The sequence below is a fragment of the Saccopteryx leptura genome, chromosome 1 (assembly GCF_036850995.1).
Source record: "Saccopteryx leptura isolate mSacLep1 chromosome 1, mSacLep1_pri_phased_curated, whole genome shotgun sequence".
Classification (NCBI taxonomy): domain Eukaryota; kingdom Metazoa; phylum Chordata; class Mammalia; order Chiroptera; family Emballonuridae; genus Saccopteryx; species Saccopteryx leptura.
Window position 1 is genome coordinate 58,865,615 of NC_089503.1, and position 16,707 is coordinate 58,882,321.

The 16,707-nt window shown below is 40.1% G+C and overlaps 2 protein-coding genes across 3 annotated transcripts in view; one reads left to right on the forward strand and one right to left on the reverse strand.

Moving 5' to 3' along the window:
• Positions 1-16,707, forward strand: part of MRPL48 (mitochondrial ribosomal protein L48) — a 358,297-nt gene that overhangs the window by 161,641 nt on the left and 179,949 nt on the right. The window lies entirely within an intron of this gene.
• Positions 9,024-16,707, reverse strand: part of RAB6A (RAB6A, member RAS oncogene family) — an 80,825-nt gene continuing 73,141 nt past the window's right edge. For both annotated transcript variants that reach the window (XM_066368468.1, XM_066368461.1), the window contains exons 7-8: positions 12,120-12,186; positions 9,024-10,999 (exon numbers count right to left, since the gene is read on the reverse strand). In XM_066368468.1, the coding sequence (XP_066224565.1) occupies positions 10,935-10,999; positions 12,120-12,186 (132 nt within the window). In that variant the 3' untranslated portion in view covers positions 9,024-10,934. The remainder of the gene's footprint in view (positions 11,000-12,119; positions 12,187-16,707) is intronic.

The following is a 16,707-nucleotide window of genomic DNA, read 5'->3' on the forward strand; positions in this document are numbered from 1 at the left end:
TCAGGAAAGGAAACAACAGCGACCATCTTGAATCAGGCATTTTGAGGCTACAGGTGATCTGGGAAAGATGGTCTAAAACAACAGGGCATTGAACAGGGATGGGGTGGTGTCCAAAAGGAAATTTAGGACACTGTTCCCAGAAGTAGGATGAATAGATGTGAGCTGGGTGGCAAAAACATCAGGTGTCCACATCAGCCATATTCCCAGAGACTCCAACTTAGAGGGACACATAAACAGCAATGATTCAGTGAGGTAAGAGGAACCCAGTGTCTCTGAGGAGGTATCCAACTAGGGAACTAGGGAAACCTTTGGGAGGGGAAGTAGAAATTTAGGGTGAACAAGCAGAGAAGGGAGGGAGAGCTTTCCACACAGAACAGATTAGAAGAAATGGCACGAGCCAAAGCTTTAGAACACTTTGGCCTTTAGAGCATTACAAAATTCAGAGAACAGTCTGATGTCACAGTAGGTTGTATGGTGAGAAAGGGTGGTAAATGGAGCCAGGTTATAAAGAACCTCCCACAGCTGGGTTAAGGGCTCTTTTCTTTGTGCCTCTAAAGCTTGAGGGCTACCATTTTCCATGGTCCCAGTGACACTATGGTTCTGTCCACTCATCCCACTGAACAGGGTAAGAATAATACAAACAGATGCTCTAAATGCAGTTTGCTTCAAAATCTCTCCAGTAGTAGGATTGCAGTATAAATTTTTAATCTTCCAGCTGTCCAGCAGACAATTATAAAATTAGTCACACACACACTTGAAGAGAAATGTTAACCCTCACAGACAACATGCTCTAAACTTCAGGTTCACTGGGGACCACATCTGGTTCACACATGTGTTTAGTCAACACAGGTTTTTTTTTTAACCAAGTTTTGAACTCGATGTGATACTACTACACACACCTAAATGGCTAAAGGTGAAAAAGACAGACAACATTAAGTACTGATGTGGAGCTGGAAATCTCATATATAAACTGGTATAACTGCTTTGGAAACTGGTCAGAAGGGCCACACACAGGCACACTTGATAAGGCATCAATTCTATTCCTAAGGTATACCCAACAGAAATGTGTACATTTGTTTACCAAAACAACAACAACAATGGATACAAAAGTGTTACAGAGTCACTGGAAAAACTCAAATTCTAGAATAGGTGTAGGTGGATCCATTGACATATTCCATTCTCAAATGGATACTATTCAGAGAGAATTATCCATATGTACATGCAAAATTATGGCTGAATCAAGAAAATAGCAGAGAGGATGAGGGGAATAAGGGGAAGGTGGGAGAATAGTTACAGTAAGGCAAGTTTCCAGTACCTTATCTGAAGGAATACAATATTAACTCAAGTAAATACTACTAAGTAAAAGATGCACAGTGGAATACCTAATGCAATCACTGAAAACAGAATGCAAAAAAATTAAGCTTAAAAAGCCAATAGAGGAATTTATAAAAACGGACGTGGCAAATAGAGAACACCAAAATGGCAGACATAAATCAAAACATTAATAATTACATTAAATGTAAGTGGATGAAAAGCACAAGAAACAGATTTTGCCTGACTACTCCAATGTTTTTTTTTTTGTATTTTTCTGAAGCTAGAAATGGGGAGAGACAGTCAGACAGACTCCTGCATGCGCCAGACCGGGATCCACCCAGCATGCCCACCAGGGGGCGATGCTCTGCCCCTCCGGGGCATCGCTCTGTTGTGACCAGAGCCACTCTAGCGCAGGGGTCCCCAAACTGCGGCCCCCTGAGGCCATTTATCTGGCTCCCGCCGCACTTCCGGAAGGGGCACCTCTTTCATAGGTGGTCAGTGGAGGAGCATAGTTCCCATTGAAATACTGGTCAGTTTGTTGATTTAAATTTACTTGTTATTTTATTTTATTTTTTTGTATTTTTCTGAAGCTGGAAACGGGGAGAGACAGACTCCCGCATGCGCCCGACCGGGATCCACCTGGCACGCCCACCAGAGGCAACGCTCTGCCCACCAGGGGGCGATGCTCTGCCCCTCTGGGGCGTCGCTCTGCCGAGACCAGAGCCACTCTAGTGCCTGGGGCAGAGGCCAAGGAGCCATCCCCAGCGCCTGGGCCATCTTTGCTCCAATGGAGCCTTCGCTGCAGGAGGGGAAGAGAGAGACAGAGAGGAAGGGGGGGGGTGTGGAGAAGCAAATGGGCGCTTCTCCTATGTGCCCTGGCCGGGAATCAAACCCAGGTCCCCCGCATGCCAGGCCGATGCTCTACCGGTGAGCCAACTGGCCAGGGCCTTGTTTGTTATTTTAAATATTGTATTTCTTCCCGTTTTGTTTTTTTTACTTTAAAATAAGATATGTGCAGTGTGCATAGGGATTTGTTCATAGTTTTTTTTGTAGTCCGGCCCTCCAACGGTCTGAGGGACGGTGAACTGGCCCCCTGTGTAAAAAGTTTGGGGACCCCTGCTCTAGCGCCTGGGGCAGAGACCAAGGAGCCATCCCCAGCGCCTGGGCCATCCTTGCTCCAATGGAGCCTTGGCTGCGGGAGGGGAAGAGAGAGACAGAGAGAAAGGAGAGGGGGAGGGGTGGAGAAGCAGATGGGCGCTTCTCCTGTGTGCCCTGGCCGGGAATCGAACCCGGGACTTCTGCACGCCAGGCCGACGCTCTACCGCTGAGCCAACCGGCCAGGGCTGACTACTCCAATGTTTTAAATTTTATTTATAAAATTAAATTTAACAGGGTGACATTGATCAATAAAAGTAGATAGATTTCAGGTAAACATCTCTATAGCATTTGAACTGTCGATTGTGTCATGTGCCAATCACCCAAAATCAAATCATTTTCTGTCACCATATATTTGTTCCTCTTTAGTCTCCTCCCCTGCAACTACTCCAACTTTCTAATGCTTACTCTTTCTTTTATAATTTTGAATGTTTTGTTTTATTAATATTTTAGAGAGAGGAAGGGAGAGAGCAGGAGAGATAGGAACATCTGTTCCTGTGTGTGCCCTGATTGGGTATCAAACCAGCAACCTCTGTGCTCTGGGACAATGCACTAACCAACTTAGCTATCTGACCAGTGCATGATGCTTATGGAGTATCTTTTCCTATTCTGCTTTAAACCTACTTTTTGTGTTTATTTATTTTTATTTTGAGAGTATGTTTATTAAAGCTGGGGACAGTGAAACAAGGAAGGGCTTAGTTAAGATAGAAGAAGCAACAGGAAAGATCCTAGGCATGGCTGATTTGGATGAGAAATGAAAGTCACAGAGACAGAAGTTAGCCAAGTGAGGTTGCTCTTAGCTCACTGAAAAGTCAGAGAAAAGGGGGCGTTGGAGACAGGTTCAGGGAGTTAGCCCAGGACAAGCTGCCACTGCCTATTGCTCCCCTTGTTGCAAGTCTCATGGGGACTCTTAGAGTTTGAGATACATACCTGAGAGGGAAGAAAGTATGGACATGCTCCTGAGAGGGAGAGCTCCCCCCCCCCCCATTTTTGTATTTTAAAGAATGTCGTTTGGAGCCCTGGCTGGGTAGCTCAGTTGGTTAGAGCCTGGTCCCAATAGGCCAAGGTTGCAGGTTCAATCCCCAGTCAGGGCACATATAAGAATCAACCAATAAATGCATGAATAAGTGGAACAACAAAATTGATATTTCTCTCTCTGCCTTCCTTTCTCACTAAAATCAATTTAAGAATGTCTTTTGTACACAGCATATAGTTGAATCTTGTTTGTTCATCTTGACAGTCTATCTTTTTTTACTTTTAGCTGGGGGGCGGGGAGGGCGAGAGATGAGAAACATCAACTCATAGTTATATCACTTTAGTTGTTCATTGATTGCTTCTCAGACACGCCTTGAGGAGGGAGTGGGGGACTCGAGTCAAGCCAGTGACCCCTTGCTCAAGCCAGCAACCTTGAGCTTCAAGCCAGTTACCTTCAGGCTCAAGTCAGTGACCATAGGATCATGACAGGCTTCACGACAAAACAGGCTTCATGACAAAAATTATTAGAAAAAGCGACATTTCATCAAGAAAGGGTCAACACATCAGTAATATGGTAGCAGTGCTATAAGAGATTTAAAGCTGTAAATCTACTCTAAGGAGTAGATTTGGTATAATTATTAAGGATTCTAGGATTTTTGGATGGTAAATGAGCAATGGCTTCAACTTAAAGTCAGCAGCTGCATTAGACCCTAACGAGAGTCTGCCTGTCCTTTGAAGCCAGGCATTGACTTCTCCCCTCCAGCTGCACAAGTCCTAGATGGCATCTTCTTCCAAAAGAAGACTTTCGTCTACATTAAAAATCTGTTTAGTGTAGCCGCCTTCATTATCTTAGATCTTCCAGGTAATTTCCTGCAGCTTCTACATCAGCACTGGCTGCTTCAACCATGCACTTTTATGTTGTAGAGACAGCTTCTTTCCTTAAACCTCATGAACTAACCTCTGCTAGCTCCAAACTTTTCTTTTGTAGTGTCTTCACAGAATTGAAGAGTGTTAGGGCCTTGCTCTGGAGCAGGGTAAAACGTTCTCCATATCAGCAATAAGGCTGTTTTACTTTCTTGTCATTTGTGTGTTCACTGGAGTAGCACTTTTAATTTCTTCAGGGACTTTTCCTTTGCACGCATAACTTGCCTAACTTGTGGCCCTCTGCTTTTTACATGTTTTCCTCACTAAGTTTAACCTAGCATTTGACTGAAAGTGAGAGACAATGCAACTCTTCCTTTCTCTTAAGAGGCCATTGTAGTTATTAACTGACTTAATTTCAATATTACTGTCTCAGGGGATAGGCAGGCCCAAGAAGAGGGAGAGAGATGGGGGAATGGCCAATCAGTGGAGCAGTCAGAACACCCACACCATTAAAAGATTAAGTTGCCATCTTATAATAAGCATGGTTTGTGGTACCACAAAGCAATACAACTGTAACATTAAAGATCACTGATTACAGATCACCATTGCAAATGCAGTAATAAAAAATTTTGAAGTATTATAAAGAATTACCAAAATATGACAGAGACACAAAGTGAGCAAATGCTTTTGAAAAACTGAGGCTGCTAGGCTTGTTCGATGCAGGGTTGCCAAAAACATTCAATTTGTAAAAACGCATTATCTGCCATGTACAATAAAACAAGGTTTGCCTGTACAAAGCTACAGTAATCACAACAGTGTGGTACTGCCTGACCAGACGGTGGTGTAGTGGATGGAGCATCAGTCTGGGACACAGAGGACCCAGGTTTGAAGCCCTGAGGTCACCAGTTTGCGCGCAAGCTCATCCAGCTTGAGCACGGGGTCGCCAACTTGTGCGTGGGATCACAGACAAAACCCCCGTGGTCGCTGGCTTGAAGATTAAGGTTGCTATTTTGAGCCCAAGGTCACTGGCTTGAGCAAGGGGTCACTTGCTCTGCTATAGCCCCCTGGTCAAGGCACATATGAGAAAGCAATCAATGAACAACTAAGGTGCCACAACAAAGAACTGATGCTTCTCATCTCTCTCCCTTTCTGCCTGTCTGTTCTTGTCTGTCCCTCTCTCTCTAAAACAAAACAAAACAAAACAAAACAAAACAATGTGGTACTGGCACAAAGACAGATATACAAACTAATAGAATAGCAACTCAGAAATAAACCCTCACATATATGGTCATCAACTGCTTTTCAACAAAGGTGCCAATACAATTCAATGGGGAGGAAAGAACAGTTTTTTCAACAAATGTTGCCGGGAAAACTAAAGTAAATATCCACATGTAAAAGAATGAAGTTGGACCCTTACCTTATAACAGATACAAAATTAACTCAGAATGGATCAAAGACCAAAAGTTAAGAATTAAAATCATAAAACTCTTAAAATAAAACAGAGAAAAAATCTTCATGACATTGGATTTGGCAATGATTTCTTGCATATGACACCAAAAACACAGGCAAATAAAAATAAATAATGATTTCATCAAAATTTAAAGCTTTTGTAAATTCAAGGACACAGTTAAGAGAGTAAAAAGACAACCCACAGAATATAAGGAAATATTTGTAAATCCATATATCTCTTAAAAGAGTAATATCTAGAATATTTAAAAAACTATAACTCAACAAAATAAAAAGTCCAACTTAAAAATGCATAAAGGAGGCGCTGGCCTTTTGGCTCACTGGATAGAGCGCTGGCCCAGCGTACAGACATTCCAGGTTCGCACAGAAGAGAAGCAACCATTTGCTTTTCTCTCCCTCCCCCTCTTTTCCTGCTTCTCCCACAGCCAGTGGCTTGATTGGTTTGAGTATTGGCCTCAGGCCCTGAGGATAGCTCAGTTGGTCTCAGAATGTCAGCCTCAGGTGCTAAAAAGAGCTCAGTTGATTGGAGAAGCTGACCTCAGACAGGGGTTGCCAGGTGGATCCCAGTTGGGGTGCATGCGGAAGCCTGTTTCACTATCTCCCCTCCTCTCACTTATAAACAAACAAAATGGGTAAAGGATATAAACAGACAACTCTCCAAAGGAGATATACAAATGGCCAGTAAGCAGGAGGCTCAACATCATGAGTCATTAGGGAAATGCAAAAATCAAAACCACAATGAGATAGATACTGTAACACATGCATTAAGGTGGCTAATACTAAAAAATGAGAACATAATATGCATTAATGGGGATGTGAAGAAAGTGGAACCCTCATACATTGCTGGTGGGAATGTACACAGATGCTATAAAAAGAAGCCTGGCATGTCACCTAACCAATGGTGGTGAAGTAGAGAGCGTGAACCTGGGATGCTGAGGTCCCAGGTATGAAACCTCAAGGACGCTGGCTTGGCCTGGGCTCATCTGGCTTGAGTGCTGGATCACTGACATGATCTCTTAGCTGCTGGCTTAGGCCCAAGGTTGCTGTCTTGAGCAAGGGGTCATTGGCTCAGCTTGAGCTCCCCAGTCAAGGCACATATGATAAACAGTCAATGAACACTAAAAAAAGTGATGCAACCACAAGTTGATGTTTCTCATCTCTCTCCATTCCTGTCTCCCTTTCTGTCTCTCTCAAAAAAAAAATAGTTTGGCATGTCTTCAAAGGTTGAACATAAAATTATCATATAATCCAGCAATTCCACTCTTACATATATACTACAAAAGAACTGAAAACAGTAACTCAGCCAGACACTGTATACCAAAGTTCATAGCAGTATTACTTAAAATAGCCAAAAGGTTAAAAAAAGGTCAATGTCCATTTGAATGAATACACAAAATGTGGTTTATATGTATAATGGAATACTATTCAGCCATAAAAAGGAATGACATTCTGATACATGGTATACTACATGGATAAACACTGAAAATGTTATGCTAAGAGAAAGAAGCCTTTAAACCCAATTTAGGAAGTAGTTCTCACAGGAGGCACTACACTAATGGATGTTTTGAAAGGGTAAAGGTAAGAGTACTACAGGCCAAAGGCAGGCAGGTCATTTCATCAACTCCTCACTTATCTGGGATTTTATACTGTTCTAATATTCCCCCTGTGGACACCTAAGCCAGTAGTCTGGCCTGTGGATTAGTTTCTATAGTAAAGGGGATAGTTATGGTTTGTACTAAGGCAGGGTACAACCCATCTTGGTACAACCCAAGATGGTCAACCCATCTTTCTGTGAAAGGGCAGATGGTAAATATTTATAGCTTTTTGGGCTATAAGTTCTGTCACAACTACTCAGCTCTGCCTTTATAGTGAAAGAGTATGGCTGAGTTCCAATAAAACTTAATTTAAAAAACAAGCAGCAGACTGGATTTGATGGAAGGGTAGCAGTTTAATGCTTTTATCCCAAGGCAAAGGTGGGGTAGGAGTAAGGACACAAAAGCAGAACTTAAACTATATACTTTTCCTAATACATCCTATTATTGTGCCCACCAGTGGCCCTATTTTTCAAGTTGCAGCCACTCTGCCTCCCCATTGCTGGAAAGTCTTCTGACTCCCCCAGAGTTTCTCTTAAAAAAAATTTTTTTTTGGCCCTGGCTGGTTGGCTCAGTGGTACAGCGTCGGCCTGGCGTGCAGGAGTCCTGGGTTCGATTCCCGGCCAGGGCACACAGGAGAAGCGCCCATCTGCTTCTCTACCTCTCCCCCTCTCCTTCCTCTCTGTCTCTCTCTTCCCCTCCCGCAGCCAAGGTTCCAATGGAGCAAAGATGGCCCGGGCGCTGAGGATGGCTCTGTGGCCTCTGCCTCAGGCGCTAGAATGGCTCTGGATGCAACAGAGCAACGCCCCAGAGGGGCAGAGGATCATCCCTTGGTGGGCATGCTGGGTGGATCCTGGTCAGGCGCATGTGGGAGTCTGTCTGACTGCCTCCCCGTTTCCAGCTTCGGAAAAATGAAAAAAAAATTTTTTAAAAAATGAAAAATAATTAAAAAAATTTTTTTTTCTGGATCCTACAGTCGCCTTTATAGTTCTACAGAGGAAGTAAGAACATGCTAATTTACCACCTTGGCAGGAATGGAAAACAAGTCAGTAATTGTTTTGTGTTCTATTTATATACTTTTGGCAGCAAAATTGTTATTAAAATAAAAATCTGGTCTAGCCTGACTAGGCTATGGCGCAGTGGATAGAGTGTTGAACTGGGATGCAGAGAACCCAGGTTTGAAACCCCAAGGTCACCAGCTTGAGTGTGGGCTCATCCAGATTGAGCACAGGCTGGCTGGCTTGAGCGTGGCATCATAGACATGACCGCACAGTTGCTGGCTTGAAGCCCAAGGTCACTGGCTTGAACAAGGGGTCACTCACTCTGCTGTAGCCCCTGGTCAAGGCACATATGAGAAAGCAATCAATAAACAACTAAGATGCTGCAATGAAGAACTGATGCTTCTCATCTCTCTCCCTTCCTGTCTGTCTCTATCTGTCCCTCTCTCTGTCTCTGTCACAAAGAAATCTGGTCTATGAACACACTTCACTGCTTCAGCTGAAGAACCTCAAGCTAAATAAAAATACCAATAAAAGCAGCATAACTGGTTACTACTGTGTCTTAAAGATACATAAGAAGAATCAAATGCGACAATGTGGTAAGTCAATAACCCTATGTCGGAAATCATGCCTCTTTCCAAATAAAGAATATGACTCATTTGCCATATTGAATTGATATTTATTTCAGGACATGCCATGTCAAAATAAAACAAAAGAGTAACCCTTGTCTTTGACAATAATATTGTATTATAAAAGCACTTTACAGTTCCATCCCATCTTTGAGTATAAGTTACTGGTATATGGGCTAATGATTATCTTAAAACATTTCTCTATTCAGACCCATTTCCAAGTGCTCTGTGAATATTAGAAGGTGATAATAAATGGGAAAAGGAGGAAGAAGAGGAAAGAGAGGGGAATAAGGTTCTCCCAGTTAAGGGTTTTGTTGCAATGAGGGGATGAGGAATTATGAAGATATTTTTGTTGTCTTTTCATCTTTATACTGTGTTAAGTAATGATTACAACATAACTCAGCAGGCTTTTCTTGAGCTGTAACTCAGAAATTTTCTTCCTGCAAATAATGTATTTACAAATGTGTTTATTAACTTACACAGCAATCTCACAATAACTAGTAAAGATTAAAGTGGTACACTCCTAGTATATTTGTTTGCAGTGTTTTAAGGGAAATACATATTGCGATGGTGATGAAGCTCTAAATTGACTAAACAAAACACCTAAAAATTAAAAGTAGTTTTAAAAAAGGCCAAGAAATAAATATCACCAAAGAAAAAAGATTATAGCTTAAATATAAAACTAAATTACTAGTTAATTAACCAAACTATACAGATCTAATAAAAAGTAAAACCATCCTGAAAGACCCAACATTTAAAAAAAGCTAAAAAATAAGGCATAATTCTGTATAATATTGAGTTTTATTTCCATTTTCTCTTTAGCCTCTTCTATATATGCTTTTCGGAGCTGCCTCTAGGGGCCTATAAGAAAACTTGCTGTTTTCAACTTGACCTCAAATGTCCTGGGCAAAGTATTTGCGATTTTGTTGAGGATTCTTTTGTTGGTAAGCTTTAGATATCATTGTTTCTACTGGGCACAGTAGTTTCAATCAAGATGGGAAATTTAAATTCTTCCAACAGTTCTTCTTAAAGGCATTTGATTTCTACAGTGCCTTGCCTGCATAGCATTAAAAACAAACAAAAACCCAGGAGAAATCTATTGCTTAAAAAAGTTAAAAAAAAACATAATAACTCTATGTTGACAATTTAAACATCTTAGGAGAGAGTTCATTAGAAGAATTAAATATTAAAAACCTGTCTGGAGCACTTCCACTATTCTCTCCAAGAGTTTAATATAGAAAGGGTTACTTGTTTTGGTCAGAAATACATTTTGTGTTAATCACTTGTAAGTACTATGTTCATTAGGACTCATTTTAAAGATGCATTGAACATTTTTCTTATTCAAGTACTGTCTACCATGATAGTTGAGTTTTGGCCTCAAATAAGGTCTATAATTTTCATCAGTGCTCAAGAATAATTTTGGACATCTTGACCCAAGACCTATGAAGGATAATTCCAATGGGCTTGGTCTGACTGCTGCTTTGCCACCTCTTGTCTGTCGTGAAGGAGGGAGAGTAAGACTAAGGAATGGGGTAAGGAAGAGGTGAAAAAAGCAGGACCAAGTAGGTAGGCAAATGCTGCTGGGAACAACCATACCTTAACCAAGCCACATACTGTTGAGATTTCTATCATTTTGAAGTACATTATCATAACATTAAAAATTAAAAAAAAAAAATTAAAATGTATCTAATTTTTAAAGTTATCACTGGAATATGCTGGAATCGTTTGAACTTTTGGAAAATATAAATAATAAAGACACTGACTTTTTGTGCTTGTGAAGCTAACAGATCATCCCCACGAGACAGGCAGCAATGATGAATTGCAATACATTATTACTGAAGGGAAAAGGGTCAAGCCAATATTCACACTGCAGTCAATGAAAGAGTAAGGGGGCCAAAGCGGTGAGCTTCTGGAGAAAAGCTGAAGATGCCAAAGAAGGATTAGCAGGAACAGCCTCCTTCACTGACTGGTTGATCCTGAGGCTTTTCCAGTTTTATGTCAATCACTGAAACAAAAGTTAAGGAGCTATAAATTGGAAAGTACAATTCCAATTCTACTGAACACTGACACCTCTGGAAAGCCTCTCCCATTCCTATTTAACAGCCACTATTTTCCATATAGATTAGCTCAGCTCACCATACAAGGTGCTCAAATGGAATAAAGTTGCTTCTATTTACTATGTGCAGCAAGGGTCAGAATAGGGTTATCCTCTCTATATGGGAAACTATCCTAAGGAAATTATTCTACAGGAGCAAGAAACCACATAAAGATGATGTTCCTTACACACAATATATAGATGATGTATTTATAAAATTATACACCTGAAAGCTATATAACTTTATTAACCAATGTTGCCCCAATAAGTTGTATTAAAAAAGTAAAAACAAAAGATAATGTTCCTTATGGAATTATCTATAACAAAAATCTGAAAATAGCCCTCAAGAGAGTTCCAACAGGGAGAGAATTTAATAAATGATGGGACTTAACTCTGTAGAACACATTATGTTATTAAAAGTAATAAAGGCTTAGAAAACATAAAACATTTAGAAGTGGGAAGAATTGAATACAAAGTGCTATAAATTCTATGGCTTAATAAAAATGTCTGCATATGGGAAAAACACTAGAAGATAAAATATACAACAAATAGTAAAAATATCAAAATTCAAAATCCTTTGAAAGAATACTAATTGTGTTTCATTATGTTATGTTTGAAAGCAGAAGCCACAATAAAACTCCAGACTGGGTTATTTCCTGCCTGTGTCGAATAGAAAGCTTGAATGCTAAAAAAAAAACGGTGAAAAAAACATGATACATACTGTGGGGAAAATGTGCAGAGTCCACAAGACCCAAATTAAGAAGAAAGATGGGGTTCTAAGAATTTCCTGCTCATTAAAAATCAAGCAACAAGCAAACAAAACTTCTTCCACTAATTAAGTGTAGTGAACAGCAGGGTACAAAGTGTGTACTTGGATAACCAGATCTCATGTGCTACAGAAAACCTTGGGGCTTCTATGCTCCTAAGCCATCAATTCCTGGCTGTAAAAGGCAATGGCATAATATTCCTTAGCCAACCAAGTGGTAGTGTGAAGACTAGTGATAACATTTTCCCATGAAACAAAGGATACTGTCTTCTCTGCTTCTGTCCTGTGTGCTTTCCATTCCAGGCAAAGCTGCCGCAACACGTCGGAAGAGCTGTGGAAAAGACAGAAATGTGGTAAGTGAGAGGAAAGATCTAGCAAATGGTATCAAGTAAAGGAGGATGACCACTGAATGCTGTGTTCCAAGGGTATAGCATCTAGATTATTTTCCAATTAAATCTTACCATAAAGAAAGCATCTTTTTAGTCTATAAATAGAATACTGTATGAAAAGCAGTATGCCAAGTACAAAGAGATATGATCTCTGCTTTCCAACAAGTGAGAACAGACATGAACAAACAGCAAAGAAATAAGCAGCAAAAATGTCATTTTAATAATAAAAACAAAGTACTATAGGAACTCAGAATAAGAACAGATTTTTCATTCAGTAAAACTAACAGTGGTAGAAGGGTCAGGTTCTAAAGTCAGTGTATATATAGTGAAAATCAGTCTAGCCAAAATTACACTTGATAATTCTTTAAGATAGCACTGTTAGAGACAAACATACCACCGCTAAAGTTAAACACAGCAGGCTTTTCCTGTCATTAGAAAGTGCACTAATGGAAGTGGATAGCTTTTGTTTGAGGTATGGTGTAATGAAAAATATCTTCATAAGGAGAAATACTCAAGCCTGGTGAGATGTTCACTTTAGAAGCATGTAGGAACAAAAAGGACTAATGACTCAAGAAACAGCAGATACGCACCTATTTTGTGTTCAAACCTAGGCATAGGCTCACTGAGTAGAATGGCACATAAAATTGATGGATTATTTCAATCATATCTTTTTTTGTTAGGCACGCAGTGTAAAATTTCTATAAATTAAATTCACATGTGATGTAACTCCCTCATACTAAGCACCTGGTTACTTGAGGTATCATCTCAGGTTCTCTAGGGATACAGAAATAAAGAACATGTAGTTTTGTTTTTTTTCCCCTTAAGTGAGAAGCAGGGAGGCAGAGAGACAGACTCCCGCCTGTGCCCCGACGAGGATCCACCCAGCAAGTCCCCTATGGAGTGATGCTCTACCCATCTGGAGTTGTTGCTCCATTGCTTGGCAACCGAGCTATTTTAGCACCTGAGGCAAGGACATGGAGCCATCCTCAGCACCTGGTGCCAACTTGCTCCAAATGACCCATGGCTGCAGGAGAGGGAGAAAGAGAGAGAGAGAAGGGAGAAGGAGAGGGGTGGAGAAGCAGATGGTCGCTTCTCCTGTGTGCTTCGACTGGGAATTGAACCCGGGACATCCACACACCAGGCTGACACTCTACCACTGAGCCAACGAGCCAGGACCAAGAAGAAGTTTTTTTAATCAAGGAACTCACAGTCTGGTAAAGGAGACAGATGCATATAATTCCTTATGTTACAATGTGATGAATGCTATCAACCAAGGGAATAGAAAACCTATGAGAATACAGATGAAAGAAAGCCCTCCTCACAAGACTGGGAAAAATCTTTAGGTCCATTTCTAAATCACGGCTTTAGGTAGTAACATCTAAGTTGGGATTTGAAAGCACTTTTAAAATTTCACTTGGCTGAAAAACATACTGTGCAAAGTGCTCCAACTGTAAGTGTTTCATAAATGCTGCTGAATTAAAACAAGAAGGAAACAGAAAGGACAAAGACCAGAGATGAAAAGACTGAGGCTGTAATCTGCTTGGAAAAAGTAGTATAGAAAAGGAGCAAATTTTTATCTGCAGGCAATAGAATGAGATAGGATTAGGTAAGACTTGAGAAAAAGTATAACTGCCTTGGTTCTATATGGCTTAGAAGCACTTTAGAGGTGTACCAAAATTAGGCATTAGCCTCAATATTCAACCAAAAGCAGCTATTAGACTTAAAATTGTAGAATGTTTTAACATCTTCTGGTATTCCAGAAATTGTGCATAATCAAAGATCAAGTGGTAGTGTAAATTACCATAAATATAATCAATATGACATTAATTATATAAGGTGGATCCATTTGGATTAATATATGAATACTCAGTTTCAAATATAGATCAACATTCTAGATACAAGAATAAAGGCTGCAATAATTGATGATTGTGAAAACTGTTAATTTTATGAACAAAAATAACTTAAAATTCATAAAATCAAAATAAATGCATAACAGTTGCTCAGTGGTAGAGCGTTGCCCCGTGTGTGGAAGTCCCAGGTTTGATTCCTGGTCAGGGCACACAGGAGAAGCGCCCATCTGCTTCTCCCTCACCACCCCCTCAAGCTTCTCTCTTTGTCTCTCACTCCTCCTCCCCTCCTGCAGCCATGGCTCAATTGGACAGAGTTGGCCCCGGTGCTGAGGATGGCTCCATAGCTTCCACTTCAGGCACTAAAAAAAAAAAAGGCTCTGATTGCAACAGAACAATGGCCCAAGATGGGCAAAGCATTGTCCCCTAGTGGGCTTGCTGGGTGGATCCCAGCTGGGGTGCATGCAGGAGTCTGTCTCTGCCTTCCATCCTCTCACTAAAAAAAACCCAACAAACAAACAAACAAAAATCATATCTAGATTGATAGACTATATTAGATAACTTTAGAAAGAGTATGTTATGCCCTTTTAAAGCTAGTAAGTGTTCACGAAAATTTAATGCAAAGTTAGACAATTCCAATCTTTTTGAAGTTTTTGTATATTAACATTAGATAATGTATTGAAGAAGAATGCCAACTTTGTCAGCTCAAAATTTTATGCATCAAGAGAAAGTCAGCCCTGCCAGATGGCTCAGTTGGTTGGAGTGTCGTCCCAAAGCATGGTTGCCGGTTCAATTCCTGGTCAGGGCATATACAGGAACAGCTCAATGTTCCCATCTCTCTGTCTCTCTCCCCCAGCTTCTTTCTGGCTGATGGCTCCTTAGATAGAGTGTCAGCCCAGTATATGGACATCTCAGGTTCAATCCTGGATCAGGGCACACAGGAGAAATGACGATCTGCTTCTCTCCCTTTCTCCCTTCTCTCCCTCTTCCCCTCCTGCAGCCAGTGGCTCAACTGGTTCAAGTGTTGGCCCCAGGCACTAAAAATAGTTCAGCTGATTTGAGCATCGGCTCCAGATGGGGTTGCCAGGTAAATCCTTCAGGGTGCATGCAGGAGTCTGTCTCACTATCTCCCCTCCTCTCACCTAAAAAGTAAAAATAAAAGTCTAGCATCCATTAAAAATCACCTTTAATCTAGACACAAAGAATACAGAGTATGAAGTAAAACATACTTTATAGAAATAATCAAGTCTAAAAAACTGTAGCCCCCCACCACCATCAGCTAAAAGTAACCATCTATTTAGTATTGCAAATATACAGTAAGTATAGTGACTACAGAAGTAATCTGGCAGCTAACAATGTGGCACTAGATAAAAACTTATATCCCAGAAATTCATTCTGTAATGGTGATATTCAGTCTTAGTCTCACTAATTTTAATAGTTGGTCATCTAGCCAAATGTAGAGTCAGTACATTTCTGATTTCAATAGAGATGAGGATAAGGTAAAAGCAGTATGAAATTTTTCAGAGGCAAGAACTGCCTGGACAAAATGTTTGGAGGTAGGGAAGTACAAGGCACATTCAAGAATGGTTAGGTAGTCCTGACAGCCAAGAACATAGAATATGTAAAAGAATTAGGATGAAGTTGTATATAATTGGAAAGACAGACAAGACCTGGAAAGGATATGGACTTTGTCTGCAGGACAAAGGGAAGGACAAAAGGAAGGCACTATAAAAGCAGTTTGTACGAGACCTTCTATCACTGATTGTCTTACTATGGCTATAAAGACATACCATATACATGACATATTGAAAACCAAACACTAGGTTGAGATGGCATAAAGTTAAAAACTAAAATGTAAAGTGCATTCAACATTCTAGGTAGGTCACTCAGATGACATAATCTTTCTGTCTCTCAGTTTTCTCATCTATAAAATGGGTTTAAAAATGATAGTATATTTAATTGACTAAGATTATTGTGAAGCTTAAAGAAAATCATATTATGTTATGCTAACTGCTTAGGACTGATCTGCTATTTACAAAGTCTTTAATAAACAGTAGCTGTATTTCTTTTATCAGAGACTAGTCACAATAACTCATAAACCTAAAGACTAGGGGAATGGAAAGTTTTCCCAAATGTTTTGATATTCTGCAATGGATTCTAGGACTACAGAAAAACATCAACAGGTACAGAACTCTGCTTTAAGAAATTACGTAAAACTGCTGGAAAAGGTACGGTGATTGGGAGAGAGACCTGAAAATATTGGAGAACTGAAATGTTCTTCCTTAGAAATAACAGAAAATCTTCCCAAGATCTCATAGCTTGCTTCTGACATGAAATATTTATTAAACTACTATCTGTTCAGATGCATAAAAATAAATTTTAGGTCATAAAAATAAATAAAATGTCAAAGGTTATTTTATAGGCTAGCTGAGAAGTGGAATTTTTTGGTAGAAATTGATAAAGGGGGGATAAATGGTGATGGAAGGAGATTTGACTTGGGGTATATATACAGTGCAATGCACAGAGGATGTATTATAAAATTGTATAAGTGAAACCTTTATAATTTTATTAACCCATGTCACTCCCAATAAATTCCATTTAAAAATATGGAACTTT